Source organism: Lissotriton helveticus, chromosome 5_1 (genome assembly GCF_964261635.1).
Source record: "Lissotriton helveticus chromosome 5_1, aLisHel1.1, whole genome shotgun sequence".
Taxonomy (NCBI): Eukaryota; Metazoa; Chordata; class Amphibia; order Caudata; family Salamandridae; genus Lissotriton; species Lissotriton helveticus.
In genome coordinates, this window is record NC_136065.1 from 1,927,476,996 (window position 1) to 1,927,495,827 (window position 18,832).

Below are 18,832 nucleotides of genomic sequence, written 5' to 3' on the forward strand. Positions count from 1 at the left end.
AACATAGACCTGTCCCCAGAGATCAGTATTGAGTAGCCGGATCCACTGTATGAATTTGGGGCCAAGGCCGAAGCGGACGAGCACCTCGAATAGGTAAGACCATTCGATGGAATCGAAGGCAAGAGCAGCGGTTTCCTACTCATAACATTATGGACTCGACGGAGATTGAGCGCAGTATTGCGGCCCGGAAGGAAGCCTGATTGATCTTCGTGTATCAAGGCAGGGAGGACTGTCATGAGTCTGGTGGCAAGGAGCTTAGCAAGTACCTTAACCTCCGCATTAATGAGAGAGATAGGTCGGTAGGAGCCACAGTCAGCAGCTGGTTTATTAGGCTTACGAATGACCACAATCTATGCCAGTCGCTGATCCGGTGGTAGGCACCCAACCTCCCGGCTCTCCTCGAACATTGCCTTCAGGTGAGGGAGGATCACTCCCGCCATGCCCTTCAGGAATTCCATTGGGACGCCATTGGGGCCCATAGCTTTGCCAGATTGGATGGCAAACAAGGCATCTCCGACTTCCTCCGTCGTGAGGTCAGCCTCTAGTTCCTGTAAATCAGATTCGGAGAGGGTGGGAAGCCGCATTTCTGCGAGGAGTAATTTAGATTCCTCCGCGCTATAGTGGGCCCTGGCAGTGTAGATCCCTTCCAGGTGAGTGGCGAAGGCCTCCGCTATATCCCCCGGGTCTGTGACAGTAGATTGATCTGGGAGGGTCAATTCTGTGACCCAGCGGGAGCCCTGTTCCCGTTTTTCGAGCCATGCAAGCATCTTGCCTGCTCTGTCTCCCAATTCATAGATTCGGTGACGGGTTTGCAAGAGCTTGGCCTGTGCCTTTTCTAGAGCTAGACCTTTATACTCCATTTGTTTAGCGCTGAGACGGGCCGATGTTTCCTCTGTGGGGTTTGTGTTGTGGAGGGACTCTAGGGTAGCGAGGTCTGTTTCTACTTGCAACAGGTGTTCATTTTGTTTATGAATATAGCCGGTCTTAAGGGCTAGCGCTTTACCTTTGAGCACCACCTTGTATGCTTCCCATATCGTTATGGCCGAAGCCACCGATCCTACGTTTTCGGTAAAGTAGTATTCAGTGTGCTCCAGCAAGCAATCCTTAATGTCAGGGATTTTCAAGAGCCAGGGTGTGATAATTATGGGACCGCGTGTCGCTTGGCGGTGGTGTGTAAACTGCACAGTGAGTGGGGAGTGGTCAGAGATTCCTCTGGGAAGTCCCTCCGGATGGTGAAAGAATTCCAAATCAGTAGTAGGGGAGAAGGTGAGTTGTAGAGTTTTCAGTGAAATGTAGAAAAGGTTACTTGCCTGTAAAGGCTCGTTTCGTTCTCTCCTTGCAGAAGTAAGAGCTTGTAAGAGGGATACCTTCCATATGAGAAATTTAAGTTCCGCCTTGTGAATTGGTTCAAACAGTTGTCTCATCAACTTCGCCAGGACCACATTGATCTTCCATTCTGGAGGAGGCGCACGAACCGCAGGAAATGCGCGGAAAATACCTCGAACTGCTTTATAAGACTAGATGCACAGCGAGAAGGAATTGTAGGAGATTTCCTATAACAGGAAATTGCAGCCAGGTGAACCTTAACTGAAGAGCGAGTGAGACCTGACTTAGCCAGAGAGAGGAGAGATGGCAAAATCAGTTCAGCAGGAGCTTGGAGTGGGTGAACATTAATCCTTTTGCACCAGAAACAGAATAGTCTCCATTTCAAACGATACGTTTTGATAGTGCTTTCAGCGCGGACTTAGCAATAATCTCCCTACAGTCTTGCAGTATATTAAGGCCCTTAAGTTCAAGGAATTCAGAAGCTATACATGCAAATGAAGTGTGGGAAAGATGATTCACTTGGCCCTTGTTAATCGATAACATCGTTGAGGATGGCAGCAGGCGAATGGGTTTCAACTCTTGACAGTGGAAGCAGTTCTAGGAACCAGTATTGCCTGGGCCAACGTGGTGAGAGAATGATCAGACGACAGCCTTCCGATTGCATCTTTGTTAGCACCCTGAGAATTAACGGAAAGAGGGGGGGGGGAAGCGTAAGCATATATCCCTGAACATCGCATTCAAAGGGCATGCCTCCTTGACCCTGGCAGAGGGAATCTGCTGGCATAGTGCTGGCATTTGGCATTCTCCGTTGCGAAGAGGTCCAACCCTGGTTTCCCCCATTTTCAAAATACCTTGTCCAGCTGGATTTCTTTGAGCTCCCACTCGTGCCATCTGGAATGAGACCTGCTTAATGTGTCTGCTGGGGTATTGTGCAGATCTGACATGCTCCACCTTACCAAAATTCCATAGTGTTTTGTCCGTTCCCATAATTCTTGCGTATCCTGAGATAGCGTAAAGGATCTTGTTGCTCCTTGCTTGTTGACATAGTACATGGTGGTCGTATTGTCTGTATGAACAAACACGGAGAAGCCTGCCAATCTTGGCAAGAAAGCTTGCAGAGATAGGAATATGGCTTTGAGCTCCTTGATGTGCTGCTTCCTCTGCGCAGAAAAGCATTTGCCCTGAATTTGCAAGTCCTGTAGATGACATCCCCAGCCCTCCAGAGCGGCATCCATTGTTAGAATGAAATATGGGGTGCTCTGTATTAAAGTCAGACCCTTAATGAGATTTGTTACCTGAAACCACCACTGTGGTGCTTTCACCATCCGTGCCGTGGTTTAAATTACATCTTGGAAGGATCCCACAGTTTGTTGCCACGGTTTCTGCAGTTCCTGTTGGGGATCTGGGTTCGAGTCTCGGTAACTACGCCAAAACCTCCTGTGATGGGGAGAGGAGCTGGCCTAACGACTAGGGCGCTCGACCTCTGACCTGGGGATCTGGGTTCGAGTCTCGGTAACGATGCCAAAACCTCCTGTGATCCTGGGCAAATCACTTAATCTCCCCGTGCCTAAAATGAAAGTGTGTCCTCATGTAACGTAACTGGAAAAATATGTAGAGCGCTCAGATACCTGATTCAGGTATAGTTCGCGCTATATAAAACTCTGCAAAAAAAAAAAAAAAAGAGTTCTCATCTTCAGTCTGGCAAGAGGTACCAGATTGATCGCTAAAGAGCACATTCCCAGGAGCACTTTGTACAGAAACTGACCCTTTTTTGGATATGGTCTTTGCAAGCATTTGCAGATGTATCCATCTTTCCTGAGACAAGGTGGCTTTGCACTGAATGGTGTCTATGGATGCTCCCAGGAAAGATATTACCGAGTTGAATGCAAAACAGATTTTACCCGGTTTAGGGTAAGTACCAATGTATTGAACAAATTAAGGCAAGCTCATCACACAATTGGCCTCCTGCGTTCATCATCGAGGTACGGAAATACTTGAAACACCTGAGATCACAGGGTAGCTGCTACTGGCGCCAGACACTTAGTGTAGATTTGAGGTCTAACGGGAGCACTTTGAATTGATCGTGGGACACAAGACACTGAACTGTAGGAATTTCCAGGGTTTCGGGTGGACTGGGATATGGAAATATGGGTCTTCCATGTCAAGCAAAGTCATGAAATCTCCTCTGTTTAAGCAGCCCAAGATATCTGAATATTACCATCCTAACGTCGGCTTTTTGAGAAAGTTGAGATTCCTTAGGTCCAGAATCGGTCTCTATTCTCCAGATTTAATTTTAATTAGGAAAAAACTAAAATAAAAAACATTTTCCCTTCTGAGCGAAAGGTACTTCTATTGCCTCTTTGAGAAGCATGGCTAAGACTTCTCGTAATAAGTGAAGACGAGGGGGAACCCTGGGTGGAGTGGTTGGTGGCCGCTGAAGGAACTCTAAAGTGTGATCATTGGTGACTAGGTCCAACACCCAGCGATCTAATGTTTCGTGCCACCATTGTACACAACTGTAAATTTTCGCACCCTTGGGTAGGGAGGGAAGATGGGCTGGTACCCAGACGTGCACATTGCTTTCTGCCTGAGTTGAGGCCTTGTTTTGGTTGGGTGCTCACTTGTGGCCTCCCTGGCGAGATAAACCAGCTGTAGATGGTTGACGATAAAATGAGGCGTTATAAGATGGCAGATAAAGAGCTTGATATGGCTGACATGGTTGAGCCCTCTGGTATCCTCCTTTATAAATCGGCGAATCCTTGGCCTCTGGCACCTCTGAACGCTACCCTTCTGTACTGCAGAGCACCCAATGACCTTGCGGTATCGTATCATTTTTGATTGCCACTAGAACGTCAATGTGTTTTTCGAAGAGTGACGCCGTCAAAAGCCATATCTAGAACCTTTTCTTGTACTTCAGGTCTAAAGGTGGTTGCTCTTAGCCATCCCCAACGTTTAAGTACAGCCGCTCCAGCTAACTGTCTAAAACCAGTATTTGCCACATCAAGGGCACAGTCAATTGTCTCTGAAGCTGCACGCTCACCCTCCAGCAGTAGCATGCGCGCATCTGGTCTACCATCCTCCAGGATGAGGTCTATTAGCACTGCGATATCGGACCACATCTGGTGGTCATAGCGGCCAATAATGGCTAGGGCATTCACTGCTCTGATTGTCACAGCTGCCATTGAAGAAAATCTTTTCCCAAGAATATCCATTCTATGCCCTTCCATTATCCAGGGGTTGAGGGTAGTAATGGTGGTAGCCGGGTCCTTCGGTCACCTTAGTGCTGCCTGCGAGAGGACTGATTCTGCATTAGGATGTCCAATAAAGCGAGATGGAGTCATCCGGAGCCCTATACTACTTCTCTACACGAGGCAGTATTGGTGGAATGGACGCCGGTGTTGATATAATCCTGATGCCCTCCTGCCATATATAGTCAATGATAGGTATGGAGCGTACCTCTTTCCTTGTGTCTTCCTCAAAGTCGTATAGGAAACATTTGGTTTGCTACACTGTAATAGGCAAATGAAACCTGTTGGCTCTGAAACCCCCGATATCCTCGGGAGGAGAGTGATGGATAGGTGCGGAGGAGGGGATGGTTTTGGAATCACGTAGTCATTCCTAGGGTCAGGAGCAGATATTGGATTTGGCAGTTCACCTTCCTCTACATCTTCAGAGGAGGAAGTGTTCTGTGCTCCGGGGTCAACTTCCCCCCCCCCCCCCCGAGCCTGGCAAATTCACTGGTGTGCTAGGCGGTTGAGGGCCTGGTGTACCTGCAAGTTCAGACTCCAGAAAGATTCACGCTGTAAAAGTGGGCATGTCCTTGGGGCATGGTTCTGGTCGGAAGTTAAATTGATAACCGACATGGAGCCATACACCATTGCTGGTAATACTGCGCCTCTTCCGGATATTCCTCATCCTCCACGCCATCCTCCTGGCATTTCACATTAATCTCAGATGGGTTGTGAGATACCCCATAGAGGTAATCATCATCCTACTCTCCATACCCGTCCAATAGATGTGATGGAGGCAAAGGAGATCCCTTGCTATAGTCCCGCAAAGAGAGGTGTAAGGATGTCTTTGTTACTCTAGTGACCAGAGTAATCCTCGTAAACGGAGGCGTCGACGGTACAGAAATTATGGCAAAGGGCACTTGCTTAGTAGACAGTGCGGTCGTCGACTGTCTTTGTCGACAGACCACCCGTGGACGAGTTTGCGGTCATAGAGATCTTAGTCAACGGCATTGCAGTCGGAGGAGCGTTGGCGGTCCAACAACGAAGCTCTCATAGTCAACGTGGAGACCCTGGTTGAGAGAATAGGAGACTGGATCGGTTGTCATCACCAAGGCTGTAGACGATGGAGTCAACGATGTTACACAGATTGTCGTAGACGAGAGTTTGTCGTCGGCGATGACTTTAAGGCTTTCCTACTTACAGGATCAGAAGAGGAGGCTCTAGGGTGATCTATTTTCTTCCAGACAGGCGTAGAGGGCACAGATAACACCTGTTCAGAGGTGTGTTTAGTATCCTTCTCCTTGCTCTATGCTCTTTCCTGGGAAGTATTAAAATGTTTTTTCCTCACCTGAGCAACTGTCCTTGAATCTATCCCTTTTTTTTTTTGCAGAGTTTTATATAGCGCGAACTAGAACCGAACCGAATCAGTTATCAGAGCGCCTTACAGAGCACCAGTTACGTTACACGAGGACACACTTTCATTTTAGGCACGGGGAGATTAAGTGATTTGCCCAGAATCACAGGGGTTTTTTGGCGTCTTTACCGAGACTCGAACCCAGATCCCCAGGTCCGAGGTCGAGCGCCTTAGCCGTTAGGCCAACCCCTCTCCCCATTCATCCCCATTCAACATCCCTCTTGTGGGATGTTGAAGCTCTGCCCTCTTCTTCATCAGAAGAATGAGATTGTTTTGTGGTTTGGAGCCACAATAACAATCTTCCCTCTCTGTCCTTGAGGGTCTTGTTGGATAAAGTGCTACAGATTTAACAATCTCACAGCATGCCTAGGATATAGGCAATAAATACATTCCTTGTGGGGAACATCCACATTGACCCTTTTCTTTCGACCGGTATTACAAGGGCGAAAAATGCCTTTTTTGTCTGACATGATGTTCAGATTTGCTGAAGAGAAGAAACTGAGTAGCCCCCAGGGAGACTCCCTTCCACACAACGTGCAGTGAAAGTCAGAGGAGAATTTGCCTCTCTGCTGGGAGGGTTCCAGAGAGTGCTAAACAGCTGATTGGCTGGATGCCATTATTTGGACCTTTTTGAAAAAGGACATATATAGGTTACTGTTTAGATTGCCATGGGCCAGAATAGCCTATGAAGTATTTAAGGCACTACTTTAATATTTTACCATTGGACTCTATCTCGATGACAGGGAATGGTTCAGGCATGTAAATCTATGAAAAGGTACCCCAATACTGGATTAAGTCTTCAAGTACAGTACGGCTCCATAGGCCTCGATTGTTTAGTTTCACTATGTGAGGCCCTTCCCCTGTGAGGATGGGTATTGTGTTGGACATTGAGGTAGTTTCGTGTTTGAAAGGTCTCCCTCGATGTAATGTTTCCTGTGCACCACCACCATATCTTCCTCTGCCCTTTCTCTCTGTGAACTACTGTCCCCCAACTCCAGCTTGTCTGCGACGATTGACCCTTTAACTATTCCTGTAGTGGTCTCATGTCTAACACTGAATGTGCTATAAAGGCTATGTGTGATGCGATCCTGCCCAATGGCTCCCCCAATGTCCAAGACCACCTCTTCTGATAAAGGTGAGTTTGCTCTGCAAGTGCCAGTCTCTTTTTGGAAGTAAAAAACGGTTTTTGCCTCCCTAGAGTTTAATTTTGCTCCCATGAAACATCTTTTCTCCTTGGCATTGGTAATATTTTAGAAAGAACCCCAATCTGTGAAGGGTCTGTATGACTATACTTATGTTCCCCTGGCACTGTACAAATTTGCGTTTTACAAGTCTGTGGATTTGCTAAGGATCGACATGTATACCCTGTCTTTTAAAGTGTGCCACAACTACAGTGAGGCGCTTTGTGAACACCCTTGGTGCAGATTTGATCACAAAGGGTAGAATCCTAAACTGGTAATGAACATTGTTCATGACTAACCTCATGAACGCGGGTTTGTTGTTAATCAGCACATGGAGGTAGATGTCCTTGTGATGCAGAGCCACCATACAGTCTCCCTTCTGCAGGTACAGGTTGAACTCTTACCCTCGAAAGGGCAGTCTTGCTGTGCAGTTATTGTGACTGAGATGGTGCTGTTTGAGAGCATAGTTGTGGCACAAAGTGGTGTGAGGGATGACTGGTTGTGGTCCTTCCCTTACAGGCGATAGTCTTTGCACAGACTCTTCTTGGGAGGACCCCCGCCCAAAACTGGTGAGCTACAATGGCTTTGTGCAGTCTTGCTGTCCTTGTTAATCTTTTGCAAAGTCTCGTCCACTGTAATGTCAAACAGGATTTCGCCCTTTAAGGGCATATCTAGGACTGCTGCCTGCACCACCTGCTTTGATCCTTACACCCATACCCATGCAGGTCACATGTTCGCTGTATCTACGTCAGACATTGGGGCATGTGTTTGGCACTGCTTTGCCTTCCTACATGATCTTAACTGCCCTGCATTGGTGCTGCTTTGGGAGGTATTGCATCAGCGTCCTGATCACCTCCCACCTCCCACTGCTGGTGGCCATGGCTATTAAGTACGGTGTTCTAGTTGGTGATGCACTTTTGGGTGGCCGTCAATACATCATCTTTCTCCTTCAGTTTCTCCATCTTCTTGCTCTGTCCACTAGGGGCGTGTGGGAGCATTAGGCCTTTTGTTTGAAGAGTCAGCCCCTGCTTGCGCATTGCTCCGGCGAGACTTATGTAGGGGCTACAGGAAAGGCTGCCAGAGGGCTTTGGAATACGGATTATAACCAGTGCATGTGCGCCGGGCTCGCAATCACCATTTGCCCCCCCCCAACTGCACTGTCCTTGCTTGCTACCAACAAGCATTGCCATAGCTATTAGGACTCGCATTAGGAAAGTGTAAGCTATTGGCTTTGTGAATAACAATGCTATTAATTTAGATATTTTCAAAGCCAACACATTTAAAAAGTGTCATTTACAATACCAATAGCTCACACTTTCCTAATGCGAGACCTATTGCATTGCAAATGCTTGTTTATACAGGACACTGATATCGGGTGCAACGAGCGTTTTGTGGACTGCAGTATCCCTTGAGGGACTTTAACATCTCATGGAGGGTCTCCATTTCCGCTTCGAGCCTTTGTTTCTTTCTCTCGATGTTGAGAGGTCTGTCTATCTAAATTATGTCTGACTGTTATTCTTTGGTGCTTAGGCCTCCTCCCGGAAAGGAGGAACAACTGTTAAAACTTGAAAATCCAAACACCAAATGGCGGCATAGCGCGCAGCATATGAATCTGGAAGAGATACACGCTGCAAAACTGATATATTTCAATCACTGAAACGCCTTGCATGCTGAGCACGTGGACTCCATGTTCGGGAGACAACCCGGTTGCACATGCGATGCTTGGTAGTTCAGGTACTTTGAATTACATTCGAGGCAAAACCGAAAGGGTGTTCTCCATAGCAACCTCCCCTAAAAGTCATGTTCGATACAAACTTTTCCCAGCAAAATGGGGGCTTAGGGAAGCTTTATGTAGAGTCCAATCGCAGTCGCTGCACCAGTATGGACTCCTGCACTGCTGGAACAGAGTTGTAGAAAAACCTGACATTGAAGGGACCATCGAAGAATGCGGCCATAGAGCTGTCACTAAAACGTTCGAACCACAGAAAAAGTATAAAAACCAAGGACTTCAACCTAGCGTACACAAAAACAGGGGGTGGTGGTAACCAGGTAACTCTTTTTGACTCAGTCTTATAGTGAAAATCCTTCATAAATGGCTGCAGAGACAATGTTGTGTTAAGCCAATGGAGGTTATATATTCTAGAAAACAAACCTGCAAACATACAAAAAACAAAGAGCACAGAAGCAGGAGTATCACATCTAGGTCTCGCGAGGTTTCTTCACACTCCTTACGTTTTCGTGTCTTTGGCTTCTTTGTGCATGATTTCAAGAATCATCTTGCACGCTGCCGAGCACCCTTCCGGCGTAGAGTGGATGCTGATCGCCTTCTCTGCCGCACCAGCATTCTCCTTCCTGTGCACGTCGATCCTGAGGGCAAGAAAACAAAAGAATTCATGTTTCAGCTTGATGGGAAGTATAGAAAGCAAAACTTGCTGTTATTCTTACTTTTTCAAATGATTAATGGTGTTATTATAGGATTTATGTAAGCCCACCATATATTGGGGATAGGATTCAGCATGAAAAATCCTAAAAACAGGACATATTGAATACGTTCTAGTTTTCCTACTGTGGAAAAAGACGCCAGTCACGGTAAAGCACCCAGTAAAAGTCAAGGCTGATATTTACATCTCTACCTGATTATACTTTTACTTTTTTGTATTCACAAACATTCCCAATAGCATGCCTGGAAAGTTGAGGCTTCCAGGGTTACTACTGGGAATCCAATCAATCAATCATAGCTATTTGTAAAGCGCACTACATACCCCTGAGGGTCTCAAGGCACTAGGGGTGGGGGTTGCTACTGTTCGAAGAGCCAGGTCTTGAGGAGTCTCCTGAAGGTTCGGAGGTCTTCGGTCTACCATAGGCGGATGGGGAGGGTGTTACACGTCTTGGCTGCGAGGTGGGAGAATGATCTGCCAGCGGCGGTCACTCTTCGGATGCAGGGGACAGTGGCGAGGGCGCAGTCTGCAGAGTGGAGCTGGCGGGAGGGGGTGTAGGGGCTGAGTCGGCTGTTTAGGTACGCTGGTCCAGTGTCGTGGAGTGCCTGGTGTGCGTGGGTGAGGAGCTTGAAGGTTATCATCTTGTTGATGGGGAGCCAGTGCAGATCTCTCAGGTGGGGTGTAATGTGGCTACGGTGAGTGATGTCAAGGATCAGGTGTGCGGAGGCGCTCTGGATGCGTTGGAGCAGTTTCAGCAGTTTGGCCGGGGCTCCTGCGTAGAGTGCGTTGCCATAGTCCAGTCTACTGACGACGAGGGCCAGGGTGACCGTCCTAGTTGTGGTGGGGATCCACCTGAAGATCCTGCGAAGCATGCAGAGGGTGTTGAAGCAGGAGGAGGAGGAGACTGCGTTGACCTGCTTCGTCATGGAGTGTGTGGAGTTGGCCAGCCTCCGGGATGTGGGCTGAATGGCTGTGTACGACTCTCACGTCAGTTATGTGTTGCATGATGCAATCGGTGTATTGGTTACTGTATACTGAGGTCTGGTTTCTAATTCTGCAATAAAAACAAATTAAAAAAAAAAAAGTGGAGTCGTGGATGACCCCTAGGTTTCTTGCGTGATCTGTGGGTGTAGGGGGTGCTCCTAGTGCCATCGGCCACCAGGAGTCGTCCCAGGCTGAGGGGGTGGAACAGAGGATGAGGACATCAGTCTTGTCAGAGTTCAGCTTCAATCGGCTGTTCCTCATCCAGTCGGTGACAGCCTTCCTTCTTCGAGGTTGGTTTTGGCGGTGTGGGGGTCCTTGGTGAGCCAGAGGAGCAGCTGGGTGTCGTCGGCGTAGGAGATTATGTTTAGGTCGTGCCGTCGGGTGACGTGAGCGAGCGGTGCCACATATACGTTGAACAACATTGGGCTGAGGGTTTATCCTTTGGGTACGCTGCAGATCGCGGTGGCTTTGGAACGGAAGGTGGGTGGGGAGGGGGAACGCTCTGGGTTATCCCGAAGAGGAAGGAGGTGGTCCAGTCCAGGGCCTTCTCTTGGATTCCGGAGTCATGGAGGCGTGCTTTTAGTGTGCGGTGGCAGACTGTCGAAAGCGGCTGAAAGGTCCAGAAGGATGAGGGCCGCGGATCTCCGTTGTAGAGCAGGATCCGGATGTAGTCGGTGGCGGCGATGAGGGCGTTTCGGTGCTGTGGTTCCTAGGGAACCCGAACTGGGACGGGTCCAGGATGTTGTTCTCTTTGAGGAAGCTGGTCAGTTTGTTGACTGCCTTTTTGATGACCCTTGCTGGGAACGGGAGCAGGGAGATGGGTCGGAAGTTCTTGAGGTCCGCCTTGGGTTTCTTGAGTAAGGAGTTGATCTCTGCGTGCTTCCAGCTCTCAGGGAAGGTCACTGTCTCGAAGGAGATGTTGATTGTTTTCTGGAGGTGGGGTGCGATGGTGCTGCTGGCTTTATTGAAGATGTGGTGTGGGCAGGGGTCTTCCGGGGATCTTGAGTGGACGGTGTTCATGATCTTGGTGTCGTAGTCGTTGATGTTGATCCAGGCGAGCAGGTGGTTGGTGTTGGTGGTGAGCGGGGGTGTAGGCGGTTGCCGGGGTGAGGACGGCGACGAAGCGGTCGTGGATGTCTGTGATCTTGCGATAAAAGTGGCCAGCGAGTCACAGGTCTTGTGACAGTGGGATGTGGTTGGGGAGTTCCTTCACGATGCTGAAGAGCTCTTTGCTGTAGTGTGCGTGGTTGTCTATGCTGTCTCTGAAGGTGGTCCTTTTGGCGGAACCCATGAGTTGGTGGTGTCGGCGGGTGTCGTTCCAGTGGGCTGTGTAGCTTACCGGTGTTCTTTCGCGGGTCCAGTTTTTTTTCCAGTTTGGCAGGGTCGCTTGGAGGCCTGGAGGTCTTCGGTGAACCAGCTGGCTCTCTTGCTGGTGTGTGTGGGGGGGGGGGGGGGGGGGGGGGGCTTCTTGAGCGGGGCAAAAGTGTTGGTGCAGTCGTCGATCCATTGTCTGAGGTTGCAGGGCTGCGACGACTGGGTCGGTCGGGTCTGCAGGTGGGCTCTGGGTGAGGGTTAGCTGGTCCTTGGTGATCTTTCCCCAGCTGCAGCAAGGCATCAGCTGGGTTTCCGGAAGGTGGAGTGGATGCAGCAGTGGTCGGTCCAGTGGAGTACGGTGGTTGCGGTCGAAGACGTAAGTGCTTGCTGAGAAGATGGGTCAAGCGTGTGGCCGGCGGAGTGAGTGGGTGTTGACGAGTTGTCGGAGTCCGAGGTTGCCGAGGTTGTCAATTAGGGTGGAGGAGTTGGAGTCGTTCGAGGTTGAAGTTCAGGTCCCCGAGCAGGATGTAGTCCGTGGAGGCGAGGGCATGTGTGCTGATGAAGTCGGCGATGGAATCGCTGACCGGCAGTCGGGGTCCGGGGGAGGGGGGGAGGGGGTCTGTAGATGAGGGTGCCTCAGGGTTGTGTTGGGGTTGGTGTGGATCTGGAAGTGCAGGTGTTCGGCGGTGCTGAGGGTGTCAGCGTCTGTCGAGATTTTGAGAGTGTTTCAGTGGACAATGGCAATTTCTCCACCTACCCAGTTGGTGTGGTCCTTGTGGGTGATCTTGTAGCCTTCTGGGATGGCTATGGCGATGTTGGGTGCCGAGGAGGGGGTCAGCCAGATCTCCGTCAGGAAGGAGACGTCTGGGGTGTTGGTGTCGAGTAGGTCCCAGAGTTCAACGGCGTGTTTGCGGGAGGAGCGGGTGTTAAGCAGGATGCATCTGAGGAAGTTTGGTTCTTCGGTGGGTGGGTTGGCGGGCCGGATGCTGGTGAAGCTGCAGTTCCGGCATGAGAAGAGTCCTTGGGTGCGCTTCTGGGCGGCCAGGCAGCAGGTGCGTGACTGTTTATTTTATTTAATTTAAGAGGTTTTATATAGCGCTGGCTGGACCCAGGAATATCAGAGTGCTTTACAAGGTGTTTCAATACAGGTATAGTGTGTATAAGCACAGACAATGGATTAATAACAGAGCAAGTCCACATAGGATACATGACATCTAGATAAAGTAAAAACAGTTGCTAGACACTATGAGAAATACAATATAGCGGTCACAGTTTGGTGGGAAGCCTCACTTAAGTATACAAAAACATGCAAGAAAAACTGAGGGTCATAAGGAGGGGAGGTAAGGTGATCCGATTGAAGGAAAGGGGGTTGGGCAGGCGGATGGTCACTAGTCATATGCGGAGCAGCTAGGTGGGGTGATGCAGAGGGGCGAGGATACCAGGGAGGGATTAGAAACCCCAGTATTTATTAAGGAGAAGAAGTTTGAGTTCTTTTTTGAAGCTGGGGTAGGACTGGTTACAACGGAGGTCTTTTGGGAGGGCATTCCAAATAAGTGGGGCATTGCCTGAAAAGGAGCGTGACTGAGTGGAATTATTTTTCAGAAGGGGGGGGGGGGGGGGGGTGAGTAGGAGGGTGGTGGGAGTGCCTCAGTGATCGCGTGCAGCCTGCTTTGGTCAGTTTGTTGGAGAGGTATGTCGGTGTGTTTTGATGGAGGATTTTGTGCGTAATGCAGGCGGTTTTATATGTGGCTCTGCCTTCAATGGGGAGCCATTTGAGGGATTTGAGGGCGGGAGAGATGTGGTCAAATCGTTTGCAGTCCGTGATAAGCTTAGCCGTGAGGTTGAGCACTGATTTAAGAGGTGCCAGGTGGGTTTTGGGAATTCCGGTGAGGATGGCATTGCCGTAATCAATGCGCGATAGAGCAAGAGATTGGACTGCCAGTTTAAAGTCATCAATTGGGATGAAGGGCTTAATTTTCTTAAGGTTACGGAGGGTAAAGAGGGCTCCTTTGGCAGAGTTGTTGATGTGTACGTTGAGTTAGGCGGTTGTCAAGGGAGATGCCCGAGGATTTGACTGAGGTGGTTAGGGACGAGGAGCAGTTGAGGGCGTTAAGGTCTGTGATCCAATTTTGAATGGGGAGCTGGTGGTTTTTTTGGGGAGAATAGAATAATTGTTTTTTTGGGGTTAAGTTTCAGATGGTTCGAGTCGAACCAGGCTTGAATTTTGATGAGGCGGTTGTTGAGGTGGAGGATGTCAGCATGGGTTTTTATCTTATGGTAGAGTTGTGTAACGTCAGCGTAGAGGTGATAGTTAATCCCGGCTTGCTTGAGCAGGCTTCGTGGTGAGTGCAGGGGCCAGGGGTCATGGTGCTGGGCACGGTCCAGGCGCAGACAGGCTTGCCTTCGCAAAAGAGTGTAGGGGGGCGGGCCGCAGGGGAAGCAGCGGCAGGAAAACAACGAAGGGGGGAGCAGGTGGTACAGAAGGCAAAGTGGGGGGCACAGAGGGGAAATAGAAATAAAATACAATCGGATAACAGAGCAAGGAAATACTAACAGATAGCACAGTCCCAAGTGGGAGAGTAACACTGCAAACAGGAACAAGCATTTGCAATGCAATAGGTCTCGCAGTTATTAGACTTTGAGCTATTGGCATTGTAAATGGCAATGCCTTTTATTTATGTGTTGCTTTTGAAAACAAATAAAAGGCATTGTCATTTACAATGCCAATAAGTTATACTCTCGCAAATGGGAGACCTATTGCATTGCAAATGCTTGTTTTATGTGTGATAAAGGAGAAAAGCTTTGGATTGAGTTTAGTGTTTTCTGTCCACATTCCGAATCTTCACCCGAAAGCAGAATACCCTAATTATATATTTTCTAAGATTGCATTTTTTAAGCAGACAGGCTAGGTCATGCTGCTGACGTGATATGATAGTTCTTGGGTTGGTCCCATAACATCCTTAAGAGTGTCTCTCTATACTGATATCCTCAAACCTGAGCAGTCCCCTGGTTTCCAACTCTTCCTCGGCAACTCTGGTCCATGCAGTTAAATGTAACAATTGGGTTCAGTGAGCAGGAAGGGTGCCGTCTGTTCCCTGTACCCTTCCCGAGCAAAGGTTTGGGAACACATGAACAAGACCTCATATAAATTGATACAGAGGCAGACAAGGGCAATATGACAAAGAGCGGACTACATAACATTGTTTCAACACTAACAATAGAAACACAAGGTGGGGGCATCAATTCCCAGAAAGAAAGCTGCACATGTTGAATTATGTCTTCTGCTGTTGTTTATCCTAAATGCGAAGCATAAGATATCTTTCTCGGAATAAGCACTATCCTGATACTCATTACTTTGTGTTCTACTGTTCATGATCTCTGACAGCCTGTCCAGTGTGTCATCTGTGGGGGATAGTTGGAAAGAAGCCCAAATGACATGGCAGCCTCATACACTGGTGCAGCTGCTGCTGCAAAGGATCCTCAGTGGGGCAGAGTATTGGAACCACAGTCGGGCCAGATCATTATGAAAATATTTACACCAAACCTCAGCAATGCACAGCCTAAGTCAGAGTTCCTTTGAGGATAGAAGAGAAACTCACACCAGGTCTCAGCGACAGTGCCCTTTGACATAGCACACATCCCTCATCTCTGCCTACTCGCACGCTGGCTGTAAGTTTCAAGACCCTCTAGAAAAACGAGCACTAGTGCAGTGCCAGTACTATCAAATCTAGTAGCTTGATAAAAAAAAGCAGGCGCTGCCCGGGTGAGGAGCGAAGAAGCCCCTCCCGCCCGCCGTCGACAAGTCTTCCGTTTCTAGGCAACGGCCCCACCGGCACCAATCCCAGCGCGGCTCCTCGTCTGACGTCAGAGGAGCTGCGCTCGGGATTTCTGAGGCTCCCGAGGTTCCCGGGCTGCGGCGGTGTTTACGGGGAGGCAACTTTAATTTTCCCTACAATGCCGCTGTGGGAGGCGGCGGTGATTTCAGAACAGCGCTCCTTCTGGCACAGAGCTCCACAGTGCCTTCCCATCCGTAAGGGGAGAGGAGCCCGGTGAGAGGGGTGGGGGTGTTCGCGCGTGTGTCTGTTTGTGTCTGTTTGAGTGTGTCTGTGCGTGTATCTGTTTAAGGGGGGGTGTGTGTATGCAGCGTGTGTCTGTTTAAGGGGGGGTGCGTGTGTGTATGCAGTGTGTGTATGTGCGCATGCGTGAGAGTGGCTGTGTTAGCGAATGGGAAGATGATGCACGGCGACGTGCGCGCTCCCGAGGTTAAATCTCGGCCAGGAAAAGCGCGTGGAACTCTGCTGTCCACATTCCCCCAAAAGTAACTACATAAGTTGTCTCGCCCTAGACAGCAAAGCTTCGCTTTCGTCTAGGCGAGACCTAAAAAACGGGCACAGACCAGTGCGAGCAGCAGCTGCGGGCACACAGGAGAGCTGTGTGGAGGGGAGCGACCTGCCTGGTGACAGGGTCATGGGTTGTGACCTGTGCCGTGAGGGTCCAGTACCAGTGTGCTAACTTCTGCATAACAGATTTCCGCACAGGGAAACATTCTCCAGGTGAAAGATTATTTTCATGGAATTCTCTATCCATTGTGAGAAGGGGCTAGATCTAAGTTTGGGTGTGCCCAGAAACGCAGGTTTGTGGATGTGCTTAAACTTGAGAAAAACTATGCTAGCGTAAGATTCCTACAGCGGATTTGTCTCCATTTATGCTGAAGAAATATGCAGTAGTAAATGCATTTACTACTCCGTCTACCCATAAGGAAATTCCTTGCTGGCATAAACTAAGGAATTTTGGCTGTAAACTTGTTACTAGGTAACTGAACAGAAAATACAAGACAGGGTGCATATTTCTGTACCTGCTGCAGCTTTCCCCGTAAAATTACACAGACTAGGAAGGTGAAATGTGTTAAAAACAGCTACCATCCTGAACTGGTCCACAGGCTCCTCGTGAACCTCCATATAAGAGGTGGACTCTAGATTGCTCCCAGGCTAGAGCACCTTGCCAAGAAGAAAGGTTGTTCAAGATGCGTGACAATTGTACTGAGTGACCAGTCATTACACTAGTTGTGCTGTAGTGGATTTTCTGTAGTATGAAAATACCCTCATACTCTTGCAGCACGGATACCCTTCGCAAACCATAATAATCTGAGAACCTATCGCCCATGGGTGACCGTCGTATTCCCAGGGAAACCATCCCATCTCCTTAGAGACCCCAAACGAGCATAGGTAAATAAACTGATAGCCATGATGTTTAGCAGTAGGCTGAAATGCACACAGGCCTTCTTGCTTCGCTTCTGCTCTGCTGCCAGGCAACTGTGACGGAGGGTTGGGCAGTCGCTTTAGGGAAGTAGGGGGCCTTTAGAGGTGGAAGCAAAGGAAGAAGGGGGGGGGGGTTCCTCACTCACTTTGACTGCGTCTGTTTCGTAATGTTTCGGATTGTGGCCCCCTCCTTGCCTATGATGGCACCAACATACTGCGTGGGCACTAGCAGTCTGAGAGGGATGTCAGCAGAGTGATGCTTTGTGGGCCCTGCGGAAGGGCCTGGAGACCCTTGTCGGGGCCCCCCACGGGCTCCTGGTCCTCCTCTGCGCCCATTCTCTGGAGGCGGGGCAGACTGTTCGTCAGGAATGTAAGAGACCTTCAGGACGTGCGTCTCCATCTGGTGTCCATTTAGCTTCATGATGGCCCTGGAGAGGAGAAGGGTTTTACAAATTATTAATCAAATGAATACATTACTTAAGTAACAAAAGCGCTTTAAGTGCATGCTTCCCAATATGGGCACTAGATTTCGCATGCCAGAATACACAAGGCACCGTTCAACTACATTTTACATGAGCAATGGACATTCACACTTATGGAGTGATTTTAGAGGGACGTGCAATTAAGCTGTCGCATTAGCATTCTTCTTAGCTATCTAATGGTGACCAGCAGAGGGAGCTACACATTAAACATATTTGGCTTTAGCATCCGAGGACGTTCGAAAGTACAACTGTTGTCACCGCAACGGAATGAGTTTTGTCACGAGTATGACAACCATTTAGGGTTGTACTGTGAAAATAAAAAAAAATACGGGCTGAATATTTATTACACAAAAGCTAATGGATCCACAACACACATTTCATAAGAAGTTTTTTACAGAATATTTTCCACAACTATGGCCGATTCCTGGAATGCAGAGAATCCAACTACCTGAAAGGCAAAACAAGCATTGGCAAATCCAAAAAGTATGGGATAATTGTGCTAACGCAAGCAGCGTTTGCATATTCAAGCGGCACGGGAGTGAGCTCCCAGTACCTGTCAAATAAGGGGATAAATATCAATTAGTCGGTCAAGCAGATCGGTCTGGAGAGCAGATGGATCGATCCAAACATCCAATAGCATTAGGTGAAAAATGAATATTCTGTTGGGCTGAGCCAAGGCTGATTGCGGAAAGCCAAGAAACCCTGGACCAGTGCTTAAATCTGAGCCTGCTTGTTGCTAAATCTACCCAAGCCAAACAAGGCAATCTCTACCTAGCTTTCATGGACCTATCTGCAGCCTTTGCTTCTGTCGCCCACTGCCACCTATGGAAGATCATGAGGAGATGGGCATCAAAGCAATCATCTCCTTCATTAGACAGCTATACTCGAGGGCTGCGGCTCGCGTCTGTTATGGGAAGCAGGGAGAGTGCACAAGATGGTTTCAAATTACTAAGGAGGTTCACAAAGCATGCGTCCTCGACCCTTTTTTGTTTTCCAGATACAGGAACGGAGTTGAGGCGCCCCCTCCTGGCCTCTACTCTGGACGTCCCAACAATGAATAAGGCACGCGTTCCAATACTGCTCTATGCTAACGATGCAGTCTTAATGACGTCCCTACAATGAATAAGGCACGCGTTCCAATACTGCTCTATGCTGGCGATGCAGTCTTAATCGAATGCACGGGCAGGGCACTCCATATCTGTTAG

The 18,832-nt window shown here is 48.9% G+C and overlaps 1 protein-coding gene across 4 annotated transcripts in view; it reads right to left on the reverse strand.

The window, feature by feature from the left end:
- The window catches only part of IGF2BP1 (insulin like growth factor 2 mRNA binding protein 1), a 1,614,238-nt gene that overhangs the window by 241,343 nt on the left and 1,354,063 nt on the right, over nucleotides 1–18,832 (reverse strand). For all 4 annotated transcript variants that reach the window (XM_078645534.1, XM_078645532.1, XM_078645535.1 and 1 more), the window contains 2 exons: nucleotides 17,292–17,573; nucleotides 9,384–9,518 (listed from right to left, as the gene is read on the reverse strand). In XM_078645534.1, coding sequence (XP_078501660.1) covers nucleotides 9,384–9,518; nucleotides 17,292–17,573 — 417 coding nt within the window. The remainder of the gene's footprint in view (nucleotides 1–9,383; nucleotides 9,519–17,291; nucleotides 17,574–18,832) is intronic.